At 41.7% G+C, this 21,722-nt stretch overlaps 1 protein-coding gene across 4 annotated transcripts in view; it reads left to right on the forward strand.

Annotated features, from left to right (window-relative positions):
- MRTFB (myocardin related transcription factor B) overlaps positions 1–21,722 on the forward strand; it is a 78,088-nt gene that overhangs the window by 6,182 nt on the left and 50,184 nt on the right. For all 4 annotated transcript variants that reach the window (XM_065850936.2, XM_065850932.2, XM_071815275.1 and 1 more), the window contains exon 3: positions 15,129–15,257. In XM_065850936.2, the coding sequence (XP_065707008.2) occupies positions 15,146–15,257 (112 nt within the window). In that variant the 5' untranslated portion in view covers positions 15,129–15,145. The remainder of the gene's footprint in view (positions 1–15,128; positions 15,258–21,722) is intronic.

Consider the following 21,722-nt stretch of genomic DNA (forward strand, 5'->3'; position numbering starts at 1 on the left):
AGAATTTAGAACCGCATGTTAGTAAAGCTGTAGGAAAGTAATAGTTGTGACTTAACATAAGCAAAGCAATCTGTGAATGTCACTGCAGTAGATGCATTCCTGCTTGCACCACAGTGCTCTAAGTGCACTAAGAGTATAGTTAATCTCTTTTTCATTGATAAGTGTTGAGTGTAAATTGTGGATTATGGTCGTAGTAAGTAATTATACTTAAATTTTATCTGAGAGAACACACCACCCTTGTTTTGTGTTTCAAGGCGCTGCGTAAGTTGGATGTACCGTCAATCATTTAGTATGTTGTGAATTAGGCATCTTTTCTTGCACCTTTCGTTCCTGTGGGTGACTTTGGAAGTGGGAAAGCACAGGGGTGTTTGTGCTTTTAGAACCTCAGTGGTACTCAGGCCTCGCAATGTGGATTTTGAAAAGGGAGCTTGCTGAATATGCTGAGCTGACTATACAGAAATTAACAGGATCTTTATGTTCATTATGGTTCATCTGAATTGTACCGCTTGCATATTATTTGAGGAGTCTTTGAATGGATGAATAAATCTCTTAACTATTTTGGAGCGTTTGTTCTTTCTTTGTGATACGTTACTTGGTAGGTTATTTTTTTAATATTTTCTCTTTTAAAAATATAGTCTTAGAAATATCTTTCCTTGTAAAAAACAACTCAAGACAGATAACCAAAAGATATTTGCTATGAAATTAAATACAAAATTGACAGCGAAGTGTCAATGGCAGTTCTCATGTCTAAGTTTTTCACTATTACGGAAGTGGTGAGGTTTTTAGTAAAACTGCAGAATTAAATGCCCGTACTCCAGAGGAGTAGACGAACTCATACTGATTGATGTATTTTTGCAGACCTAAAAGTTTTTTTCAGGGAAGAAATCTAAAACTGAAATATGACTTGCAAGTAGTGGAAGTGCTGATAATACTTGCTGAATACCGAGGGATTGCTCCAACAGCAAAGTTGATCAGTTAATAGGTTGGTTATTTGCAACTTACCGTTATTTCTTTTAAAATTTCCAATTTTTCTGTAGTTTGGCTTGTATGGTTTAGGTAACTATTGAGAATATTCACAACTTCATCACCCAACTGTGTGTGAAGTCGTAGGAATGACCGTAAACCTCACAATTTCTAGTTAGGGCATTGAGCACTGTAATCTCATTTGGAAATTGTGAACAGCAGAAGCATTTTAGGATCTGGTTTATGAGGATAGTGCTGACTTACTGTGTTTCTAGTAAATAATTCAGAAGCAGTTACTACTTTATTATGCAGTAGTATTTCTGAATTTGTATGGGTTATTTGCAGTAACACTTCTTTATATTCATGTCAAATAATACAGCAGCACTCAAATACTTTCCCTTGGTGTAAGGTGACGGCTTTACCAAGCAAATGCTGTCAGTTTCTGCACAGTGGTTTTGTGGTTATAGGAATTACAAATCTTCCAATGTGAATCAAGCTTTAAATAATTCGCCGTACGTCCGTAGGCAGTTCCAACCAGCTTTCTTTGCTTCGCTGACCAAGAGAGTGCTGGTGATTCCTGGCTGGGATCAGCATGGTGAGCAAGGCAAACGGTGCTGTGTTCACCATCCCACTGCTCCTTTACCAGCTTCTGGAAACTATGCCTGGTTTTAAAAAACTTGTCACGCAGGGCTGGGGAAACAGGTGGAATCTCTGGGAAAGGGTGAAATGCAGATGGGAACAACCTCTCTCAGCCAGTGCTGCGTGTGTCTGCCCCAAAAATGGGAAATGTGAACTGCGGGACGGATAGGACACTGGAAGGTACTTCCCTTTCTGCAGACTGAGCCAGATTGATAGTTGACAGGAGGCTCTTGAACACGGGCACAGTTCTGAACCTGCTGTTCCTCAGATTTGGGGCAGTACTGGCCCAGAAGAGGGAGTTTGGTAGCATCCTGTGGCTGTGGGCTCCTGGCGTGTGCGGGCGGGTGAGCGCTGGCCAGAGTGCACAGAGCAGCTGGCAGCGCTGGGGGTTCATCGGGGCACGGAGCGCTGGAAATACGGAGTGCAGGGAGAAGGAAAGCAGGGGCTGCGCTGACCTGGGCAGGAAACGAACTGGGATCTGATGCCACAAAAGAAGTAATGAAAATAAGCCAAGAGAAAAATAGGAACCTGGGCTGTACTAATTATATCTTAGCAGATAATATTTAATTAATACCTTGTTTTCATCAGTTTATCAGTAGCTTTCCAACAGGGTTTCTAATAGAAATTTGTGATATTTCTTAGCAAAAAATATTTTGAATGCTGTTCACAAAAGGCATCTTTGAGGAAAAAGGGGCATTGCTTAGATTTATCAGTGATTTTTTTTTTAAATTGATTTTTTTACTGATTTATTCATGATTAAATACATTTTGTGTTGTGATGTTAGTAAATGGATCTAACCAAAGTCTTTCAAACATACTTACCCTAATAAATTACATTTTATAACTGTTAAATGATGGAAGTGTCTTAATATCAGTGTCTTTTCTGTTATGCTGCTGAAGACCAAAATTTTCTAGTATACCAATAAAATAAAATTATTATGTAGGAGAGAAATAATGACTTGAAGTATTTTTAGGCTCATGAGCTTGTAAATTGACTGTTACTCTAGTTCTGAGCTGTTCATGAAAGAAATGCTCAGTGAGAGCTGGTTCATTAGCATGACGCAGAAAGCTATTAGCAAAATATAATGAAAACTATTTCAGCCTGTGTTTGAAGGATTTTTTGTCTCTGCTGAAGCTCATGAAGTTCACTCCACATTTGAAGCACCTTTTCAGCTGAGACAACGGCCGCGTGGATCAGGTGGCGCGCGTTGTGTTTCGGTGGCTCCTGTCCTTGCACCCCGGCCACGTTTGCTGGGGCTCAGGACACTCAGCGCCGGTGCTGCTGGTCGTGCTCTCTGGGTGATGCTCAGAACCACAGCCTGGCTGGTGACAAACCTCTGCACACAGGTGGTTTCCATCCCGCACAGCCCCAGGTGGCTTCGTGCTTCTAACAGGTGCCCTTGGACCTCATTAGTCCGTATCTGTGGTTTAATTTCTCTAAACTTTTGAAGTAGATACTCCAGTGGTGGCAGGTGACCTATGTTGAATTAAGGAATAACCTTTAGCAGGAGCTGGTTAAGCTTTTTACTAACGAGGCAGTGATGCTTTCTGTATTACAGGGGTGTCAAACTCGTTGTCACCGGGGCCACATCAGCCTCACAGTTGCCTTCGAAGGACATTTGTACAGTCCACATTGATCCCTTTGAAGTCAACCGCTGATGTGGCCCGGGTGACAATGAGTCTGACCTCCCTGCCGCCTTAGTGTGTCAGACTTAGTAATGGTCCTTTTTAATTCAGAAATGGCCTGTTCTTTGAATTGGGCTGTTGTGGGAGTGGTTACAGGCAGTCTGTTTTTTTACACTCATCATATTAGTGTTAAATTGATTCTTTGTGTTAATTACTGTAATCATAAATTTCTAAATATAATTTTCTTTCAAGGTGTTCTTTGGAAATAATTAGTGTTAACGGATTGAAGGAAATATTTTGTTGCAGTCAAGCTTTCTCACTTTTAAGTCTACACATGTGAAATTTATCTTTAAATACAAGAGGCCTTTTTTCTGTGTTGATCAACTTTCTGTTGAGTGATTCTTGAGACCTGAAGTATTTCTGAAGGCCCTTACGTTTCTTTCTTGATCAGCTTACTCTTGGTTACTACCATTTGTGCATGAAGACAAGACTATTTTCTCTCCTTTATAATGGAGGGAGATAAAAATGATGATTTTTTGTTTTTAATAAGGGGAAGGTCTAATGGCTTTTTCGCTTCAGGTTGCATTAGGAGGAAAATTCCAAGAAATACAAAATATAGATGTGCCACAGCTGTGAAGTGCAGCATTTTGTGCAGACATCTACTGTAAGCAGTTCTATGGTTTCCATCTCTCTCTTTTTTATTTATTTATTGTTAAACAAGCAGCTTTGTGGGGAATGAAATACTGGACCACACAATAGTTTAACAGATAAGGCTGCTTTGAAAGTGGCTTTAGGCAACGTAAACTCCCCTGACCAAGAGCTTCTGCCCCATTAGTCTTCAGCTAATTTCAGTGTGGAAAATGGGATTCAAGTTCATTTTAGCTTTGGAGATCGTGAGAAATTGGTTCTTAAAGTGCTGAGGGCCTGTACTGTGGATTATAGCATTAAACTGTGTAGAACACTACAGTTTTCAGGCACCGTACTAATGACATGCTTTTTCTGGTTATTTTAGAATATGGGTATTGATCTGGGCATTCAGCTTGTAATCTTGGTGAGATTCCTTCCTGTGGCCTTTCTCTGTTCACAGAGAGTGTCATTGGCCTTGTTAGAAGAAATGTTCTTCATTTGAGAAGGAAAAGTGTGGCTTTTGTTTAGTAAAGAGTGTTATTTTGTCTTTAACAAAATGTATTTATTTTTCTGTCAAAGTCATCATATTATGTTTGTGATCTATCTTCATGCTTAATTTCTTACATTTAGCAAGCTGGGGGTTGTGGTTTTGTGGTGGTGGTTGGTTTGGGTTTCCTTTGGGTTTGATTTGTGGTTTTGTTGTTGTTTGGTTTGGTTTGTTTTCCCTGTACCTGAAAGTCTGTGCTTAAATGCATGGAACTTAGCATTCTTTTAGCTTATTGTATCTATTTATCTTATTGTATCTATTAAAAAAACCCATTTAAGTTCTTGGGAAGATACGGCAAGGTGTAATTCTATTACCACTGATCTAATTGCATTCCCATTGTCACTGTCGTATGAAGAGGGGTCACTCGGTGGGAGCGGAGCTGAGCTGGCCCCTGGTTCCACTGCTCCCAGCCCAGCAGCAATGGCATTTGAGCACTGAGGAGGGAGCAGGTTGTTCTCAAGCCACCAATCTAAATGAGAGCTGGTATAGAAGTGATGGGACAACTGTGCTCTTTCCCTTTTAAGTGCTTTTCAAAGCTCATAATAGAAAGCAGTACTTTTAAGCCAAGCAAATAAACATATTTGTCCAGTTCCAGTAGCAGCTTTGGCTATATGAAATGAGAAGTATATTGACTTCATTCTGACTCTAGGCTAATTACACATATAGTGGAGAATAATTTATGTGTGTCGAGTAGAAGAGTTGGCAGTAGCATGAAGTGGTATTATGGGACTGCCAAAATTTTGTGTCACTGCCTCTGTTGAGAAAGATGAGCATTTATAGCCACGCAGCATGTGTGTGTTGAATACATGTATTTAATGTATGTGCCCAACTGTGAGTTACGTCTGAGAGCACTAGGAGAGCCTTCCAGATCCCATGGTTGGAGCTTGCCCAATGGTTTTGTCTGAGCAGGACAGCAGCACCATAAAAAATAATCTTAAAACTTCCATCGCCTTCTTTAATTAGCCCTTAATCATACTGTTGTTGCTATTCCATACGTGCCACATCATCCAGTGTAAACTCAATTGTTGAAAAGGAGAGATGGTCCCATGAACCATCAGGCGCATTAATTGTTTGGTTCTAGGCCTCTGTTTTCTCTGTAGTTAAAGGAAATAGAATAGAGGAAAAGATTAAATGCTTCTAATAACTTGCAAAGTAGAACCAGTCATTTGGAACGGCTGTGTTGTAATGCTCTCCCATGCTTTTACAGGCTGGTTACGTGATCATAAATAAGAAAAGAACAGAAAAGAGAGTATTTTAGATAATCTCTAAGCATTTAGCATAAATCAAATAAAGAAATGCATGGTAAATTGCTGCATAGAAAGTTGATTTTTATCTTTATTTAACCACTGATCTGTCACCTTCTGAGTTTTTCTTTTGTCCATTAGTGGGTTAAATTTTACAAGTTTTAGTTTCAGCAGTTAAGAGCAACAAGTTGACCGGTTTCCATGGGAGCTAATTCAAGTTATTGTTCGCATTGTTAATATCTGAAAGTAGCTGTGTTGGTACAAGTCAATCTGCAGGAAAGGGTTTGTGAGAGGGATTTTCTGGGTAGTCCTGAGGCTGTGAGCAGGGACCGTTGAGCTGATTCTCACCTGCTTGTGCGCACCGGCTTCAGTTCAGACGTCCTCATTGTGATACTTCCAAGATCCCCTACATTGAAGTTGCTAGTAATCCCTAATTATGCTACATTGTTTTGAATTCATGTCAGTCGGTATTTAGATTATTGCTGAATGTGAGTAATGAGTTAAATTCTGGCCTATAGAAGGCAATGGTATTTTTTAAGAGGTCATATATCATTCTTTGCTACAGCAAATGTTATGATAGTAAGATTTTGCTAATCTCTGTAATGGTGTGCAGGCATTAAAAAAAAGTGAAGTATGTATTTTCCAAGAAATGTCATTTAAGAGCAATGAGTGCGTAATGTCAGTGATGCTTATGAAGCAGCAGGCTGGACGGGAAGAGCCCCGCAGTCCTTCCCCTGGGACCTGCATCCCAGCGCCTTCCTCGCTTTGTTCCCTTCGAGGGCTTGGGCTACAGGCACGAAAATAACCACAGCAGCACCTGCGGCTTACTCAGAAATGGGAACAGCTTGAAGGAGCCGAGCAAACTAATGAAATCACCCAGGAGCGCAACCTTTTCTAAATGCTCTAGGTGCTCTACCAACACGCGTTTTCAAAATAGATCAGCCTTTTGGCTATCTGAACGCATAAAGGAATTGTTAAAGATTATGATCCAATTTATTGATAACAGTTACTAATTGGTTATTTTCTGAGCTGTCAGAACACCTCTTGCAAAAAGCCCTGTGTGTTTCCTCTTCCTTTTTTTAAATAAATGCCCACTTCTAGGACATGACATTAAAATGCTGAGCAATCATATGATGTGCTCATCTAAATATTCGACCCTTCCCCCAGACCTGAGCTATCAAGCGCTTTTGTAATAGCAAAATGAACACTTGTGGTTTGATATTTTTTAATGTTTTCAACTTGAGTTCTGTATCTCAGTTCTGCTGGCCACAGAAAACCATGGAGCACACATTATCTTACTAACTCCTTCCACCAAGTTCTGTGGTAGACCAGGAGAACAGAACTTGCTTTTTGGCAGGTAAATCTGAGTCGCTCTTGCAATTATTTGAACACTACTGCTGAGCGCTTCATATTAAAACTGATATTAAGACCTTTTGAATTGTTTCTGAGGGGAATTTGAATAAATTGCTTCTGGAATGATATGTCACTTACGTTTTATTGGAAAAAAGATCTAATTTAAATGTGTAAAGAACTGTGAGGATGAGAAACCAGAAGCATCATTTGTTTGTACACCATTAATACACTTGGTTTTGTTTTTTGTCTCGCTAAATTTAGGTATTATAAAACAAACTTTGTGTTGTTTTCTCAGCTGATTTGCTGCCAGTGCTAATACAGGCATTTTTAATTTTAGTAGAGTATTAGAGCAAATGTAAAATATTGACAACATTGTCCTCGTAGTCTGAAAAATAGGAATGTCACGTCTAGATATTTTGGAGCACTTGTAAATGGTGTATTTCCCTGCACTGTGTGTGTGCGTGACATCTAAACAAGATATTACTTCATCTTTTACCTTTCTAGTTTAAAGTATTTTTATGAAGCTGTTTATTTTAATAGAACTAGGGAGGATACGTGCTGGAGGAGCTTCGTGTTTATTGAATCAAGTTAACCCAGCCAAATGACTCAGCGCTGCCTCAGTTTGAGCATCCTTGACTAACAATATCCACAAAAAGGATGAGGTGAAATGAAATTGATTACAAGGTGATTAAAACATTGCTGAAGACTATCTGGCAATCCTTCACTTAGGACAAGTCAGAGGACAGAGCTTCTCTCTTACGCTTCCAAGTGGTGTTGCTGTAATTCCTGTTGCTGCGTGTGCTGGGGCAGAGCTGGGATGGAAGCCCAGGAGGAGCTGAGGTAACATCTTCTCATGAGCCAGAGTTTTCAACGGGAGTTAAATCTATGTGACCTTCCCTCCACAAACAGCACTGTAAGTTATGCATAATGGAGCTTCTGCTTCCGAAGCGTTGTGTGTGCAGAAGGTCTGGCTGTTCAGGGCTGCTCCGGGTTATCCAGATGCACCAACAGGCAGGAGCTTTGGTGCCTGGTTTGGCCGTGAGTGAGCGCATCCCCGTAACGGGATCGAACAGCACAGCTCATGCTCTTCTCTAAGGAGCCTGGTTGTTCACTGTCTTTGAAAAGCAGCTGATCCCAGGCTCTGCTTTTGCGTTTGCTCCATTAGACCATTTGTCTATTGATTTTGTTGCACGTTGCAAAATTACTTTCATAACTGTTTCTTAAAGGCAGATGGATTTGAAAAATTTTATATAATCAATAAACAATTGAAACATTACTTCCATCTAGAGGGATTTGTTTTGTTTCAGTGACTTGAATATGATGCATATTGAACCTTGGTTTGCTTTACTTAAAATATTTGTAAGAAGTTTAACATCTTGGATAAATGTTATGATTAATTGCCATTTTAAAGCTCACTAAGTGCGAACACAGAAGGTAATTGTAGTGTATCCCTTAAAACATTTTTATGAGACCTTGAAGTATTTAAACACTACACTTCACAGCATTCCTGTGACTTAATCAGTACAAAGACTTAAGATTTAAAGATTTCTTTCTAAGAATTAGGAAAGAGAATCTGATTGTACCTTGTCAGATTGCAGACGGTTGTAACGACCGCCGTGCTTCTCGCCACTCCAGGGCCTCAGCTCTGCCCTGTGCTTCTGCACATTGTTTTTAAAGAAATGAATAGTAACGGTTTCGGATAATGCATAATCCAAGCTGGTTACTCATCGTTAGTCAGCTGTTGGTATGTCTCATCTTTTTCTGCTTTTGTCTAATTACCTTTGTAAAAATAGCTGTATGGTTTCAGTCCTCATTGCAGTGTATTTCACCACAAAATTTGTCTTCATTAATCAATATATCAACACGGTATTTTAACTGTAGGATTGCAATTTGCCTTTCAGTGTAATAATTGAATATCAGTTTTAATTTCAAAGCTAGATATATATATACCGCACGCCAAATACTTTCAATGTGAGAGGCTGTGTGAGGAGCTGCCAGCGGGATTTGCAGGAGACACCAAGTTGTCTGTGGTGTCGATGCCGCTTCTTTGGGAAAAGGAGCAGCAGCATCACTGTGCGAACTGGAATACTGAAAAGCTGAATATTTCAAGACTTTTTTAATGAAAAGTGTCTTTTGGTCTTTTAATCCACTGTGGAATACATCAAATGAGGGCCTAAATCTCAACAGCATGAGCGTTGTTCTTGCAACAGAGGCAACCTTGATTTGAGACATTTTCTCCAATTAGTGAAATTATGATGTCAAATATGAATGAGACTAACATCTTCAGTTAACTTACTGATAACCTGGATGATTATTAATAGCAAGTACTTTCCATGCTTATGTTCATTTTGTACTCAGTCATATAATTTATCTTTATGGTTCTAAATGCTATTGCAGTAAGTGGATATGAAGCCTACTGAAAGGAAAAAACCCCGCAACTTTTCTGTAGCAGTTTATTGTTAAAATTGCTGTGCTAAATGTAAAAGGTGATTTTTGTTTGTGTTTGTTAGCTTTTTACATCTTCACTGTTTTTAAAACACCACTGTATGAGGTTTGGTGTAAAAGGCAGGTTAGTGATTTGGATGAACAGCTTTAACTGGCTTTTAGATACTTTGTAAGTATTTCCAATGCACTTTTAAAATTATTATTGATCTTTCAGTTTTCTAATGAAATATAAGTAGTTGTCAAGGTTTGATTGTGGGGTGACAATAAACCCTGGCAGATGTGTTGTTCACCTCCTCTCCTCCCCTTCTCCCTTTTGTCCCTCCCTCTCCCCCTTCCCACTCAGCACAGGCGATCGGGAGGGAAAGAAGGGCAGAGAGAAGAGATTTGGGAAAATTAACAATGTTTTACTAATGCTACTGATAAAATAGAGAAAATAATACAAAATATACAAAACCAATCTTTAGAGTCCCAGCAACTGCAGAGCCGGCACCCGAAGTCCTGGACTGGACTCTGCAGCCAACCGGAGCTGGATTCAGTCTGTCACTGGCCTCAGTTCGCAGGGACGACTCGCAAGGTCCTCTCCTAATGTCGCCATAAGGAAAAGGGACGAGATCCTCATGATCTCCCACTTTTATATGAAGTATTCATGTGAATGGGATGTTATACACAGTTGGTCAGTTTCTGGTCACCTGTTTCTCGTTGTCCCTCTTGTGAGATGAGCCTCCGTTCTTATCAGTGACCTCGCATTCCATTGCTATGTCTACCAAAACATGGATCTGGCTTTTCAGGAAAATGCAGCTGATATGAAGCTTTAGCTGACAGGCGAATTCACTGAAAGAGAAACTTGTTTTCAACAAAACCAGGACAGTAGTCTTCAGAATTTGGGGAAAAAGGTATTCAGAACAATTACAAAGGGAGCCCCAATAGCTTTTCATGTAGGAATTTGATAAGATCTCAGCCATATAATAGGATGTAAGCACAGCTGAAATGACACTGTGCAGATACAGTGTGCGCTGGTGTCTGCCAGATAGAAAATGCTGCATTTTAGAGGTGCAGAGAAAGCATTCTGTCCTGGCCAAGGAGCAGACACCAGAGCTGGTGTTGCTCCAGCAGCTGCCGAGATGCATTTTCTGCAGCCAGCACTGTGATTTGTTCCTTAATTTCCTCGTCACCCTTGCTGATAGGCAGCGTGCCAGTGGGAGCCATCCTCTGGAAACATCGCATCTTGCTGCTCGTGGAAGCAGGAATTTCATCCCCACTCGTGTCTCTGGGCAATGACTCTCTTGGCTCAGAGCAACCGTGTTCAGTGAGCTGGATGTTCCCCTGGATTTGGAATGTTTGTGTCCGGGTCCCACTTGTATTGATCCTGGGGAAAAAGGAGGTTCTGGGCTTTCCAAGGGTTCAGCCGCTGGGGCTCATGTGAAGATTAGAAACAGTCTTTGCTGTATGCGTATCTGCGCGGTGGACAAGTGTCGAGGTTTAAGGCAAGGCGGCAGTAAGGGAACTGGTCTTGTTTTTAACAAAACCACGACAACAGGGCCGGCGTCCTTCCCGAAGCACGGCTCTTGTCCTTCTTTACGAGATGGAAAGAGGAATTGCCGAGTTAGCCTCGTGCAGTGACTTGGCACATTAGCTCAGGTACAAATCATTGTTCAAATTGAAGCAGTATTTGAAACCGTGGTGGTCCCGTAAATGCCCTTTACCACTCTGGTGTTCCAGATAATCCTGCCCGACGAACAGATTTTTGAGTCTTTCTGGCATTGACAAGACAGGAGAGCTTAATGCAAACGGCCTTGGTTGGCAGCCGCTAAGAGGAGCCGCCGAGCGTGGTTCCTGAGCTCTTGGACCGGGTTTGTTCATGTTTCCTGACGCACTGACGAAAACAACAGCAAACACCACCACACGCAACAGTTTGCAGTTTTACTGTTCTTCCCACTGCAGATTCTGGTGTATTACAGCCTGCTAGCTGTATCATTTTAAATTTACTGAGTTTTCTAAATGGAGAAACTTAAACCTCGGTAGATTTGGCTGCTGTTATTCACAGCATGATTCTGTAATAAATTCTGTACTGGAGCCTGGTGTTACTAATATCTAATCTGGTATGACTACTGATAATATTTAATAATGTGTATAGTGACCTAAGTTCCTTGCAGGTGTAAATGAGTGAGCAGTGTTAGAGTCAGCACTTTGATTTGGCCAGAGTTTGAATGCTCTGTGATTCTTCAGCTTTCTTTTTTCCAGCAGATTTCTAAACTAAAAGCTGATTTACTACCCAAGTGTCATCCAGATTTCACAGTTTGTGCAGAAAAAATTACCAGTTCTAGTGTCTCAAGTGGCAGAGAAGTATGTATTTCCCCCCCTTCGAAGATTTTTTTTCGAAGGAAATATACTTTGTCTTTTAAAGGTAAAATGTTTAAAAATAAAAGTAATGTTTGTCTTCAGCAGTTCAGAAAGATAGCAACCGCCTACCATCTGCGAGAACACTTACATAAGGCCCGTGCACCGCTCAGGGTTCTGGGCCCGCTCTGAACTCGGTGCCTATGGCTTGTCAGACATCGATCCCCTGCAGATCCTGCAGACCCCTGCGCCCCGGCGGCTGCTGCTGCTCTGCTGAATTCGGTTAGAAAGCAAACAAACAGAAAAAAACCCACAACAAAGCAAACAAAAACCCACCACACACACCCCAAACAAACCCCAGCACAGCCAATCCCCAAACCTGAAATCCTCTGGGAGTAGTTTTAGTTTTGTTTCTACAAATCAGATGCTGTTACGCTTTCCAAGAGTTTAAAAGCAGAAATGCTTTTCATACAAATAGAATGAAGGTGCGTACAACTTAATGAACCTTTAGATGTCTCAGTTTCAAGGAGGGGAGTGGAAGCCCCTGCAGTGACCCCTGATTTCTGTCAGATCAACCTTGTGGAAAATGGCGCTTTCTTGGGTTACACAGAGTAGAATGTTGAGAATATAACAGCATGGATATTATTTTTTGAAATGTGTTTTTCCTGTACATGTTTTTGACTGTTGAATTTCAGTGATGTTTATTAATACACTTTTCTGTACAGGTCTGCTTAAAGTCGGGGTTGCATGGGTAATGGTTACCATCTGTAAATGCAGATGGCAAACATGAAATAATCCTTCAGGACTGAGGAGGCTTCAAACAAACCAGAACAGGCACTGGCGGTGAATACGTCTGCGTGCGTGCTTCCGCCTGGTTCGGTTTTGGTTCCTAGAGGCCAGTTCCTGTGAAATTCTGTAGTGGTAGAAGTCGGTAAATGGATAAACAGTGGATGTTCCTGCCTGTGCGGGTTTTTTGTTTATGAGCAACCTTGGTTTTAATGTTTAAAATTGTTTAGCCAAAAAGATTTCAGACAAAGAATTTGTACTGATGCTTTGCCGTGAATTGGAAACTTTCAAATTAGCGTTAGAGTTCTGCGTTGGAGAACTTCGGGTTTAGATGTTTCCTAACGGCCAGGTTTGTGTGCTGCGTGAAACCGCAGGAAAAGCTCGAATCTGAGAGTCGTGCTTAGCAAATGTCTGTGGGAGAGGAGAGGGAAGGATAGGGGAAGGGAAGGGAAGGGAAGGGAAGGGAAGGGAAGGGAAGGGAAGGGAAGGGAAGGGAAGGGAAGGGAAGGGAAGGGAAGGGAAGGGAAGGGAAGGGAAGGGAAGGGAAGGGAAGGGAAGGGAAGGGAAGGGAAGGGAAGGGAAGGGAAGGTTCCATGTGAAGGGAGGGCAAGGCCTTCAGGCCCAGGCTCCCCTCAGGTGCTGGGTCTCCAGCTTTGGGGACGTCCAGAGCTGGGGTGGCTGGCAGCCGTGCGTGGTTGGGCTGGCCCCGGGGGCTCCAGGGGTCCCTTCTCACCTTGTTTAGTGGGGTTCACACCGCAGATTACGCACATTTGGTGGGAGAAGTCAGCTTGGTTTGAGTTGCGCTGCAAAGCTGCCGTCGCTGCCATTTAATGTGTTGCATATAATTCTTGCATGCCTCATTCTTAGTTGAATCTGGACAATAAACCCACATTTACCTACATTCCTGCAGCAAAATGAACATGTAACTAATGTAGCAGAAGTAATGAAAGCTCAACTGGTTTAATTTAAAGAAAGATCTTTACTTATCTGTCGTGGGGACAAGAGTTGTCAAAGCTAACATGCCGCAGACTAAATGTTTAACCTTTAGTACAAGGTGTTTCTATTAATTTCATATGGATTTAATGGCATGAATACAGCTAATGTGGTTTAATCTCTCGGAAAAGTGGCTCCAAGGCATAACTCAGAGCCAATAAATTGTGGATGAAATGCTGTGAATATGAGCTCGTAAGCAGCTAAATTTTCACTTAAATTCTGCTCTGAAGAGACTTTCTTGGTTAATAATGTACTTCATTCGTATGGGTGAGTGGGAGTTGGAGGAGAGTGTAATATCAGGAGATCGAAGGAGAGCTGGGTAAATTATGCTTCTAAAAGCTAAGAACAAAGAAAACATCTTGTATAACAGTAACTTAATGTGTCTTCGTTTAATGTGAAAGCATCAATTGGTAACTATGGAAAATAATGAAAAATATGCACTTAACCACAGTAATTGCTCTAATGAGACATACATTGAGCAGTACTTGCTTATATTTCTTATTTTTCAATTGGTACTTTCCACAACATGATTCTGTAACTGGTTTTGTAGTGTGGACCATTCTTTGGTCATCATGGTCGTTGTTTGTCATTTTGATTTTTTAAAAACACCAAGTATCTTTGGAAATAGTTGGGATATAGTCATTGAAACACATGATGCATTTTCATAAACTTTAAATACACACCCATTTATATTCAGCATACCCGAAGTTTGGAATCTGAGATTGAATACAGGCAGCAATGTTTCTTAAGAAAAATAACTAAAAATAAGCAATTTAACAAGAATAAGACATTTCTGTGCTTTTATGGATCTTCATGAATTGGTAATATTTTATATTGTGTGAGTTTCTAAGAATCCAGGGATAGACTTCATTGAAGTCCATAATGATTTATGGAAATTTTAATTACTTGATAGAGTTCTGTGAGCTGTAAAAAGCCAGTAATTCATACTTCAAGTACCACATTACTGATAAAGAGGAAAGAAATAATAAAGTGGGACTTTTATTCCGCTCTGTAGAGTATTTTACAGTAAGTAGCTGGTATGCAATAAAATTAATTTGAAAAGAATTGAGGGCAAAAAACCTCCCCTGCTGGGGAGGTTAAAGATGAACTAATTCTAATAGAGTTCTTTGGTGGTGTGGAGTCCTGTATTAACACCGAAGTTGATTTTGGTGCGAAAGGAAGTTGTGCAGTGCTTCAAAATCTTAAAATCCATTTGCATGTTATATATTAATTCAGCATTCTCTAATATAAGCTATTGAACCACAAGAGTGTTTGGGTGATACAGGAGCTGTGTCGCTCTTTAGAAGGAGCTTCCAACATCGCTATTGAGAGTTAACGCTTTGTAATTTTTCTGTCAAAGTGAGCAGAGAAACTGTCGTGACTGTTAAATTGCTTGTAAATACACTGCTTAAGTATATTTTTGCAAACCTGTAATATTTTGGTATTTGTGGAAAATTAGTAGATAATATGCATATCACTGCAAGTTGAAGTGTTTTGTGCAGAGGAACTGACCAACCCGAGAACTGAACAACACCGGTAATGTCTGTGTGTGCTGTTTGTCGTTGGCAGGAGCGCCGGAGGCCGGGATGGAGGCGCGCGGGGCGCCCAGCCCGCACAGCGAGGCCGTGGCGCACGAGCTGCGGGAGCTGTCGCTGCAGCCCGGCCCGCAGCTGCCGCCGCTCACCGAGCGCAGGAACGGTGAGTGCAGCCCCCGCCGCGGCTCCGCCGGGCCCGCAGCCGCCCCTTCGCTTCTCTCGTGGTCCGTTCGGCGATGGACTCCTGATGCCAAGGGGTTATAATTCAATCAAACAGTGTTACTTTATTGTTTTGCCCATAAAGCAGCACATGATAGAGAGACAGAGTAGAGAAAAAAGGGAAAGAGAAGAAAACGGTGGGAATGAGGATTTGGTTACCACCAAACAAGTTCCAAAGGCGTCCCTCTGGTCCCGTAGAGTCCTGCTGGTCCTCCGTCATGGTTCGGGATCCTCTGGTGGGAAGATCTTAACACTGTCCATTTGAGAGTCATCTTCTATGCTTCTTCAACCCCCTCACTCACATTGTTAGAGGCGGAATCTCTGCCTTTGTTTCGCAATCCAGGCTTAACTGCAGAGGCCCAAAAAAATCCCCGCTCTGCGTGCCAGGACCCACCTGCACCTGCGTGGCCTGCGTTCGAGGGTCTCTCTCTAGGTGACCTCAGGCCCCTTGGCGGGCTCCTGGGCACGCTCTTCTTCGTTGGCCTTTGTTTGAGGGAGGAGGTGGAGAGCAGGTGTGACTGAGGCAGCAGGTGAGAACACATCTTCTGGATGGCAGCTCTTGTCCCCGAGTCGGAGAGATCCGTGTAACGATCCCTTTTAGGAGGCAGGGTCTGGTTTGGCTGAGGCAGCGGGCAAAGCCCACACAGCAGCCATTGTTACCAATACCCCCCAGGTCTGAGAGACCTGTGCAACACAGTTCTCCTCGGGCCTCTCTCCAAGTCATTGTCCATGTGTTCTTTCTGTCAGGGCCTCAGTTCTCTCAGTCCCTGATGACGATGTTTCAGGCAAATAGTGCTCCATGTTCAGACGGACTCTTAGCACATCCCCTTCTTGGCTCTTCCAGCCCAGCCGTGGAAGCTCCGCGGCGTTTGGTGGGAAGCCCGTCCTGCCAGCTTCTGGTCTGACTGCAAAACCCCAACTGCAAGAGGTTCTTGAGGCGTATAGACTTGAGTTCTTTATACTTCTAAATAGTTTTAAAACCTCAGCTACTGTATAATAGAAGTATTAATCCAATATTTTTGAGAATTGGGATAATCATCGAGAACAGGGGTTTTTTTTCCACAATAATAATACAGAATTGAAGTTTCACATTGTATCTCAGAAAGTTTAATTGACTACCTGGCTTAAGGTTGAACAATGAAAGAAAAATAAGATGTACATGATGGGAATCTTTCCGGTGCCTTTCCTCGTTGTTGATGTTGGCATGGCGACTTAGGAATAAGGGGTTTCCAGTGTTACAGTAAGGATCAGGCAAGTTAGGCCTCAGCCAAGGCTCATTTTTATGGGGGAAGGGGCACAAACCTTTCATTTTTATTGATGGTGTTTGTGTTCTCACACTAATATCTCCTAATAATGGAGACTCGTTTTCCAATATTTGTACTAAATAGTGGGAACACTGAAGTATGTAAATGAAGCATTTGTTTTTTGAAGCACTTTTAAAAGTCAGTTTAGCTATTAATTCACTTGTAATGGTATGAACATTATTAAATAAGAAGAAAACTATCTGAATATCCCAGCTTTACAGCAAAAAAAATGGGCTATCCTGAAATAGAGTTTATCAGTTAATGTGGTATTCAAAGCGTTTTAAACTAAGGAACCTGTTGCTTATTTATTAATATTTTGGCTCCTTAGGAATTACTTTTTGCAAGGCAGAAAAAAAATTGTAACTTGAGAGACAGTAATTTTTGTTGGCTGCTATTCGATATCAAAGTGATATCTAGGTATCCCTAGAAGCTTGTTTTAGGATAGCTTACAACATTTTACCTTTCTACCAAGGTAGCAACAGGAATACACATTTAAAGAAAGCTGTTTCATAATGAGGCCAAGTGGGGTTTTTTGCACCCTGTGTGTAATTCTACCTCTGGAAAATTTGTCTGGGTTTTTGTTTTGTTCTGTTTTGAGTTGCTGGTAAAACCGAAATGGATGACGTGGGTCTCTGTGTTGAGTCTTAAGTCAAACTTTTCATTTCTGAAGGCTATTACCACAAGAATGCCCTAAATTAAACAGGAACCCCCCCCATGTAAGATGGCGAGCTTGCAGATTTCTCTTGGACAGACCTTGCTGTGACTGTTAAGTATGTATTTATTCCCTTCACTTAATTTCATTGTTTTGTTATCCTTGTGCTTTTAGTAATAAAGATAGATCACCAAACAAGCAATAAAACCAGGTATGCAGCTTTAGGTGCTAAATCCACGGCTTTGGTCTTCCGTCTTTCATTTTTGTTCTTCTGTATTGGGCAGTTGCTTCTTTTCTTAGGCATTTTTCCCGTAACTTGAAGGTATTTTCGTGCTTTCATGAATTAGTGAAATAATTTATATGTAAGTTTTGTATTCTCTCTGTATATAATCCGTGTCTTTTTTTATTTTCCAAAGAAAAGCCAGTGGCAAGAGGTTTTAATGCTTAAAGGCTCTGGCTTGTTGAAGTAGCGGAGGAGATTTTCATAAATAAAGTGGTAAGGGAGAACTGAATAATTTGGAAAGCTGCCTCTCAGCCCTGTGTGCCAGCGCACTCAGAGCCATCGCCCTGTTACTCTGCTCTTTATTATTTACCATAATCCCTCTGATGACTTAGGATAGAGTGTTTGCCCACGGTGTGTGTCAGGCCTCCCGCAAAGCTTGTAGTGTCTTTGGGGCGGTTCCCCAAGTCCCCCATGGGCCGCGGCCTCCCCGCCTGCGTCGCCTGCCCGGGCCTGGCCACAGGCCTCGCTTTCAAGGGCCTTGTTAGCACAGCCCTATGGCTTTGGGAAAGGAAAAGGCTCAACAGCCTGCAAGGCAGGTTGAAAAATAATATAATTGGGGGAACTTGTGGAGGAATACAGGCTGATAGACATGATAAGGAGCATTTGATGGACACTGGTACAATTTCTTATCCTTCTCAGTGTTAGAGATCTTTCTGATGCGGTTTAAGCATCCTGCCACTGAGAGAATGGTGCTTTAGTAGTATTAAAATATTTCTAAATTAATTTAAGAGGAGCCTCCTAGGTCTTATCCTGTCCTTGTGCAAAAGATCTGACAACATCTGAAGAGTTTAAGGGTTTTTTTGTTGAATATTTTTATGCAGTAAGCGTTGTGCTTACTGTGAGCTTTTGTAGTGATCCTTTAAACCTCCTGTTAACTTGAGTGAGCCTTTTGGCAGTAGTCCAGCAGAAGGCTGATGTATTCTCGTGTTGTTAAGCTGACTCGCACAAGTTAGCACAGGAACTGCATTTCAGGCTTTTCCAAGGACACTGGACATGGGGGAGGCTCGTGCTTTGGTTTGGTTTTACATGGAGGTGATCACGGCAGGGCAACAGAAAACTGCACACGCGTGTCTGGTGGGGTGTTACTGGTTCACCTTTTTGTACCTGTTACTCCCCTTGCCCTGCCCCGTGTGCCCAGAGATCGCGAGCACACAGCAAAGCTGACGGGAGGGGTCAGGTCAGCATAGCTCAGTGGTTTTGGTGCAAAATCCCACGGGTTAGGTTAAGCTGCACTGCAGCTGTTGTCCCTCGAGTTGACAAAGGAACACACATGCTCTGCTGAAGAGGTTGTAACTTACAGTGGAGGATCAATAACAAATTGCTGTTGGAGGGCAATAGCATCCTAAGCTTCTCCAGCCATTTCCTACATGCAGGTGATTAAAGACAAACAGATAATTTGGAAAGTGAGGAAGGGAGAGAGAGAGACAAGGGCAGCAACATAACTCTTGTCATCTCAAATGTCATTTTTCAGATGGATGTCTTCTGTCATAAAATGTTTGTGAAACACAAACCTAACCAGTTAATGTTTCCTATTTTAATAGTAGGGCAAGAAATGGGAGTTTTCAAGCTGACTTGCTAGATAAAGGTTTTATTGCAGGGCTGTGGAACACTTCAGCTGCACCGTCTCTAAAGCAAACACTTGAATTATTTGGGGTTAGAACATGTATTTGGGTGTAATTGTCTCTATTTGGGTGTAATAGCAAAGAATCATCTTTCCAGGATGTCGTATGTGGGTTGTCTGGACTGTCACAATTTGAAGATTTCCAGTTTTCTTTTGAGCTGTTTTCAAGTTAACGGCTGTGGGCAATGCTGGATTACTAATGAAATTAATTTCCGTTTCTCATTAGTCTGCATCTTTCTGGGTAATTAAGCATTTCATGCAATTCATCGATCATGTCAGCTTGTGCCCTGTTTATTGCAGCACCCGGCCGTGCAGCACACAAGAGGCCAAAAAGCAGCACAAGTTACCTTTTCACCAGTTCACCCCCACAAACACAAAAAGCCCAAACCGAAATGAAAACAAATACTCCCGGTGGTTTACACTGAGTCCTCCCACGGGGCTGGTGCAACCAGCGGGGAGACGGACGGTCCTGAAACAACTCAATGAATTTACATCACTTAACAATATTACTGAAATAAATTGGATGAACCAAGGGAAGTTTTCTGGCATCTAGAAGAGTTGTGGGTATATTAGTTTGCCTGTTATCTCTTATCTTCACTCCCTCATGATGTGGCACTGCTAACATGCATTCTTGGCATAGCTTCGTGGCTTCTGAACAAATTCTTAATCCTCTGTGCAGCTGGTAGAGCTGAAGCTGCAAATTTGATACTAAGGAATCAGGTGAAATTTGGGACGTTCTCCTTGTGTCCGGGTATGACAGTTTTTTCCACTCTTTTGAGATCCACAGTTAGGCAGATCTTTTCCTCTCCTAATGGTACAGAGCTGTGTTACTGTGCTTAGTTATTGTCTTGAGACAGTTGGGAGTGATAAAGTGGAGGAAAGATGGCTAGTGGGAAGATTAGGGAACAACACATAGAAAACTTCGTTCTGATTAAAGTAATTGATTGGCACAGAAGATAGTTGGAAATGTCAACTTAAATTCAGCAGCGTGGTAGTCACTAAGCTGAAAGCCATGAGATCGGGAAAACAGCGTACAGATATTCCCATTAACAAAACACCCCCACAGCAACGCACAAAAAACCCAAACACCCCCAAAGTCTGAAAGACTTACCTAGATGCAGAAGTAGTATACAATTTCTGTAAGTTTACAGTAGATGTGTGTATACGGTGTAGTGTATACATAACGTGTGTGCAGAAGGGTTGCCGAGTGCTGCTGTGAATGTCCGTCCCCGGAGCGGGGCTGGCACAGGTGCCTTCTCACCCCGGCCATCCCGCCATTGCCCCTCCTGTGAGGTTTGGATAGTCCATGGAACACCCAGCACAAACGCACTACTGAGTAATCCTCTGTAAGCGTACATGGCCTGTTGTCATTAATATACATTTGTCTCTGTGTTTTGCATTGTGGGTTTAGGGGTGTGGGGGAAGTCCCATGGTTTTTGGAAGTTTTTGGTTTTTAACAAACAGTGTTGGTAGAAAAAAGAAAAAAGGTCTTTTAAAGTGTGGATTCTTTTGGTGTGCCTGTGGGTATTTGAATGTTATCTGTTGCGAGGTGGGAGAGCAAACCGAGTAGGTAGTGATTTCCCAGTAAGTCTGTCTCTGTCATTGGTACTGCCAGTTCCCACAATCCAAGCATTCCCAGGGCATCAGTCAGTGTCTACAAGGAACAATTTTCAAATATTAAAGCATGTGAAAAGACACTCAGGCCAAAACTCAGAGCTCCCCAGGGACCGTGACCTCTTAAACGGAATATATTCTGACATTTTCACAGGCTACATGAAAGAATTCCAGCGGGGTCATTCCATTTGGTAAACTTATAAACAAACAGTCCGTCGTTTTAGTTTGATTTATAGATTTTATTTTTTTTTTAATTATCTGCTTATTGTGAAGAGATTAACATGGGAGACATGACCTGTGACTGGCTCAATTTAAGGCATCTGGTATATATGAAAAGATCCTGTTTGAGGGCTTGGCATGTGAGTGATGGCAGGAGATACGGAAAGTATGTTTTCCTTTAAAGAGATCTCTTCATCAAACTGTCTTATTCTGACTTTTTTTGTCCTGAAATTCCTTGTGGATAACTAAATGCATAGCTAGAAAAGAATGTCGAGTTAATTTTACATTCCACTGTATAATTGTTTTAAATCATTTGAACCGAATCTTAGCTGCATGTTAGTGTTGAAATGTTAACTCTCGATACAGCGGAATGTGGTGCCAACAGAACAGGCCATCCATGGGGCACTTACACAGGAGCCTTTCGCAAGTCATAGGTAGTGTGGTGGATGACCCAGTATCATTCTTTAAAATATATATATATATTTATATATATGATTTTAGATATGCAGTTATATATTAAAATGTATGTTATGTATGTTATCTGTGCACTTTGAAAATATGCACTAATTTATTTCGCTGTCTGAATGGTAGGGGATTTTCACTTGAGCAGTGGACACTGCCACTGAATGTCCTGCCTTGAAAGGAGTTCGTGCAGGTTTTAGTGGGAGAAGAGCAGCACAATATGCAGACTCACAAATTTGATATCATCATGTTCG

This window comes from Patagioenas fasciata, chromosome 15 (genome assembly GCF_037038585.1).
Source record: "Patagioenas fasciata isolate bPatFas1 chromosome 15, bPatFas1.hap1, whole genome shotgun sequence".
Classification (NCBI taxonomy): Eukaryota; Metazoa; Chordata; class Aves; order Columbiformes; family Columbidae; genus Patagioenas; species Patagioenas fasciata.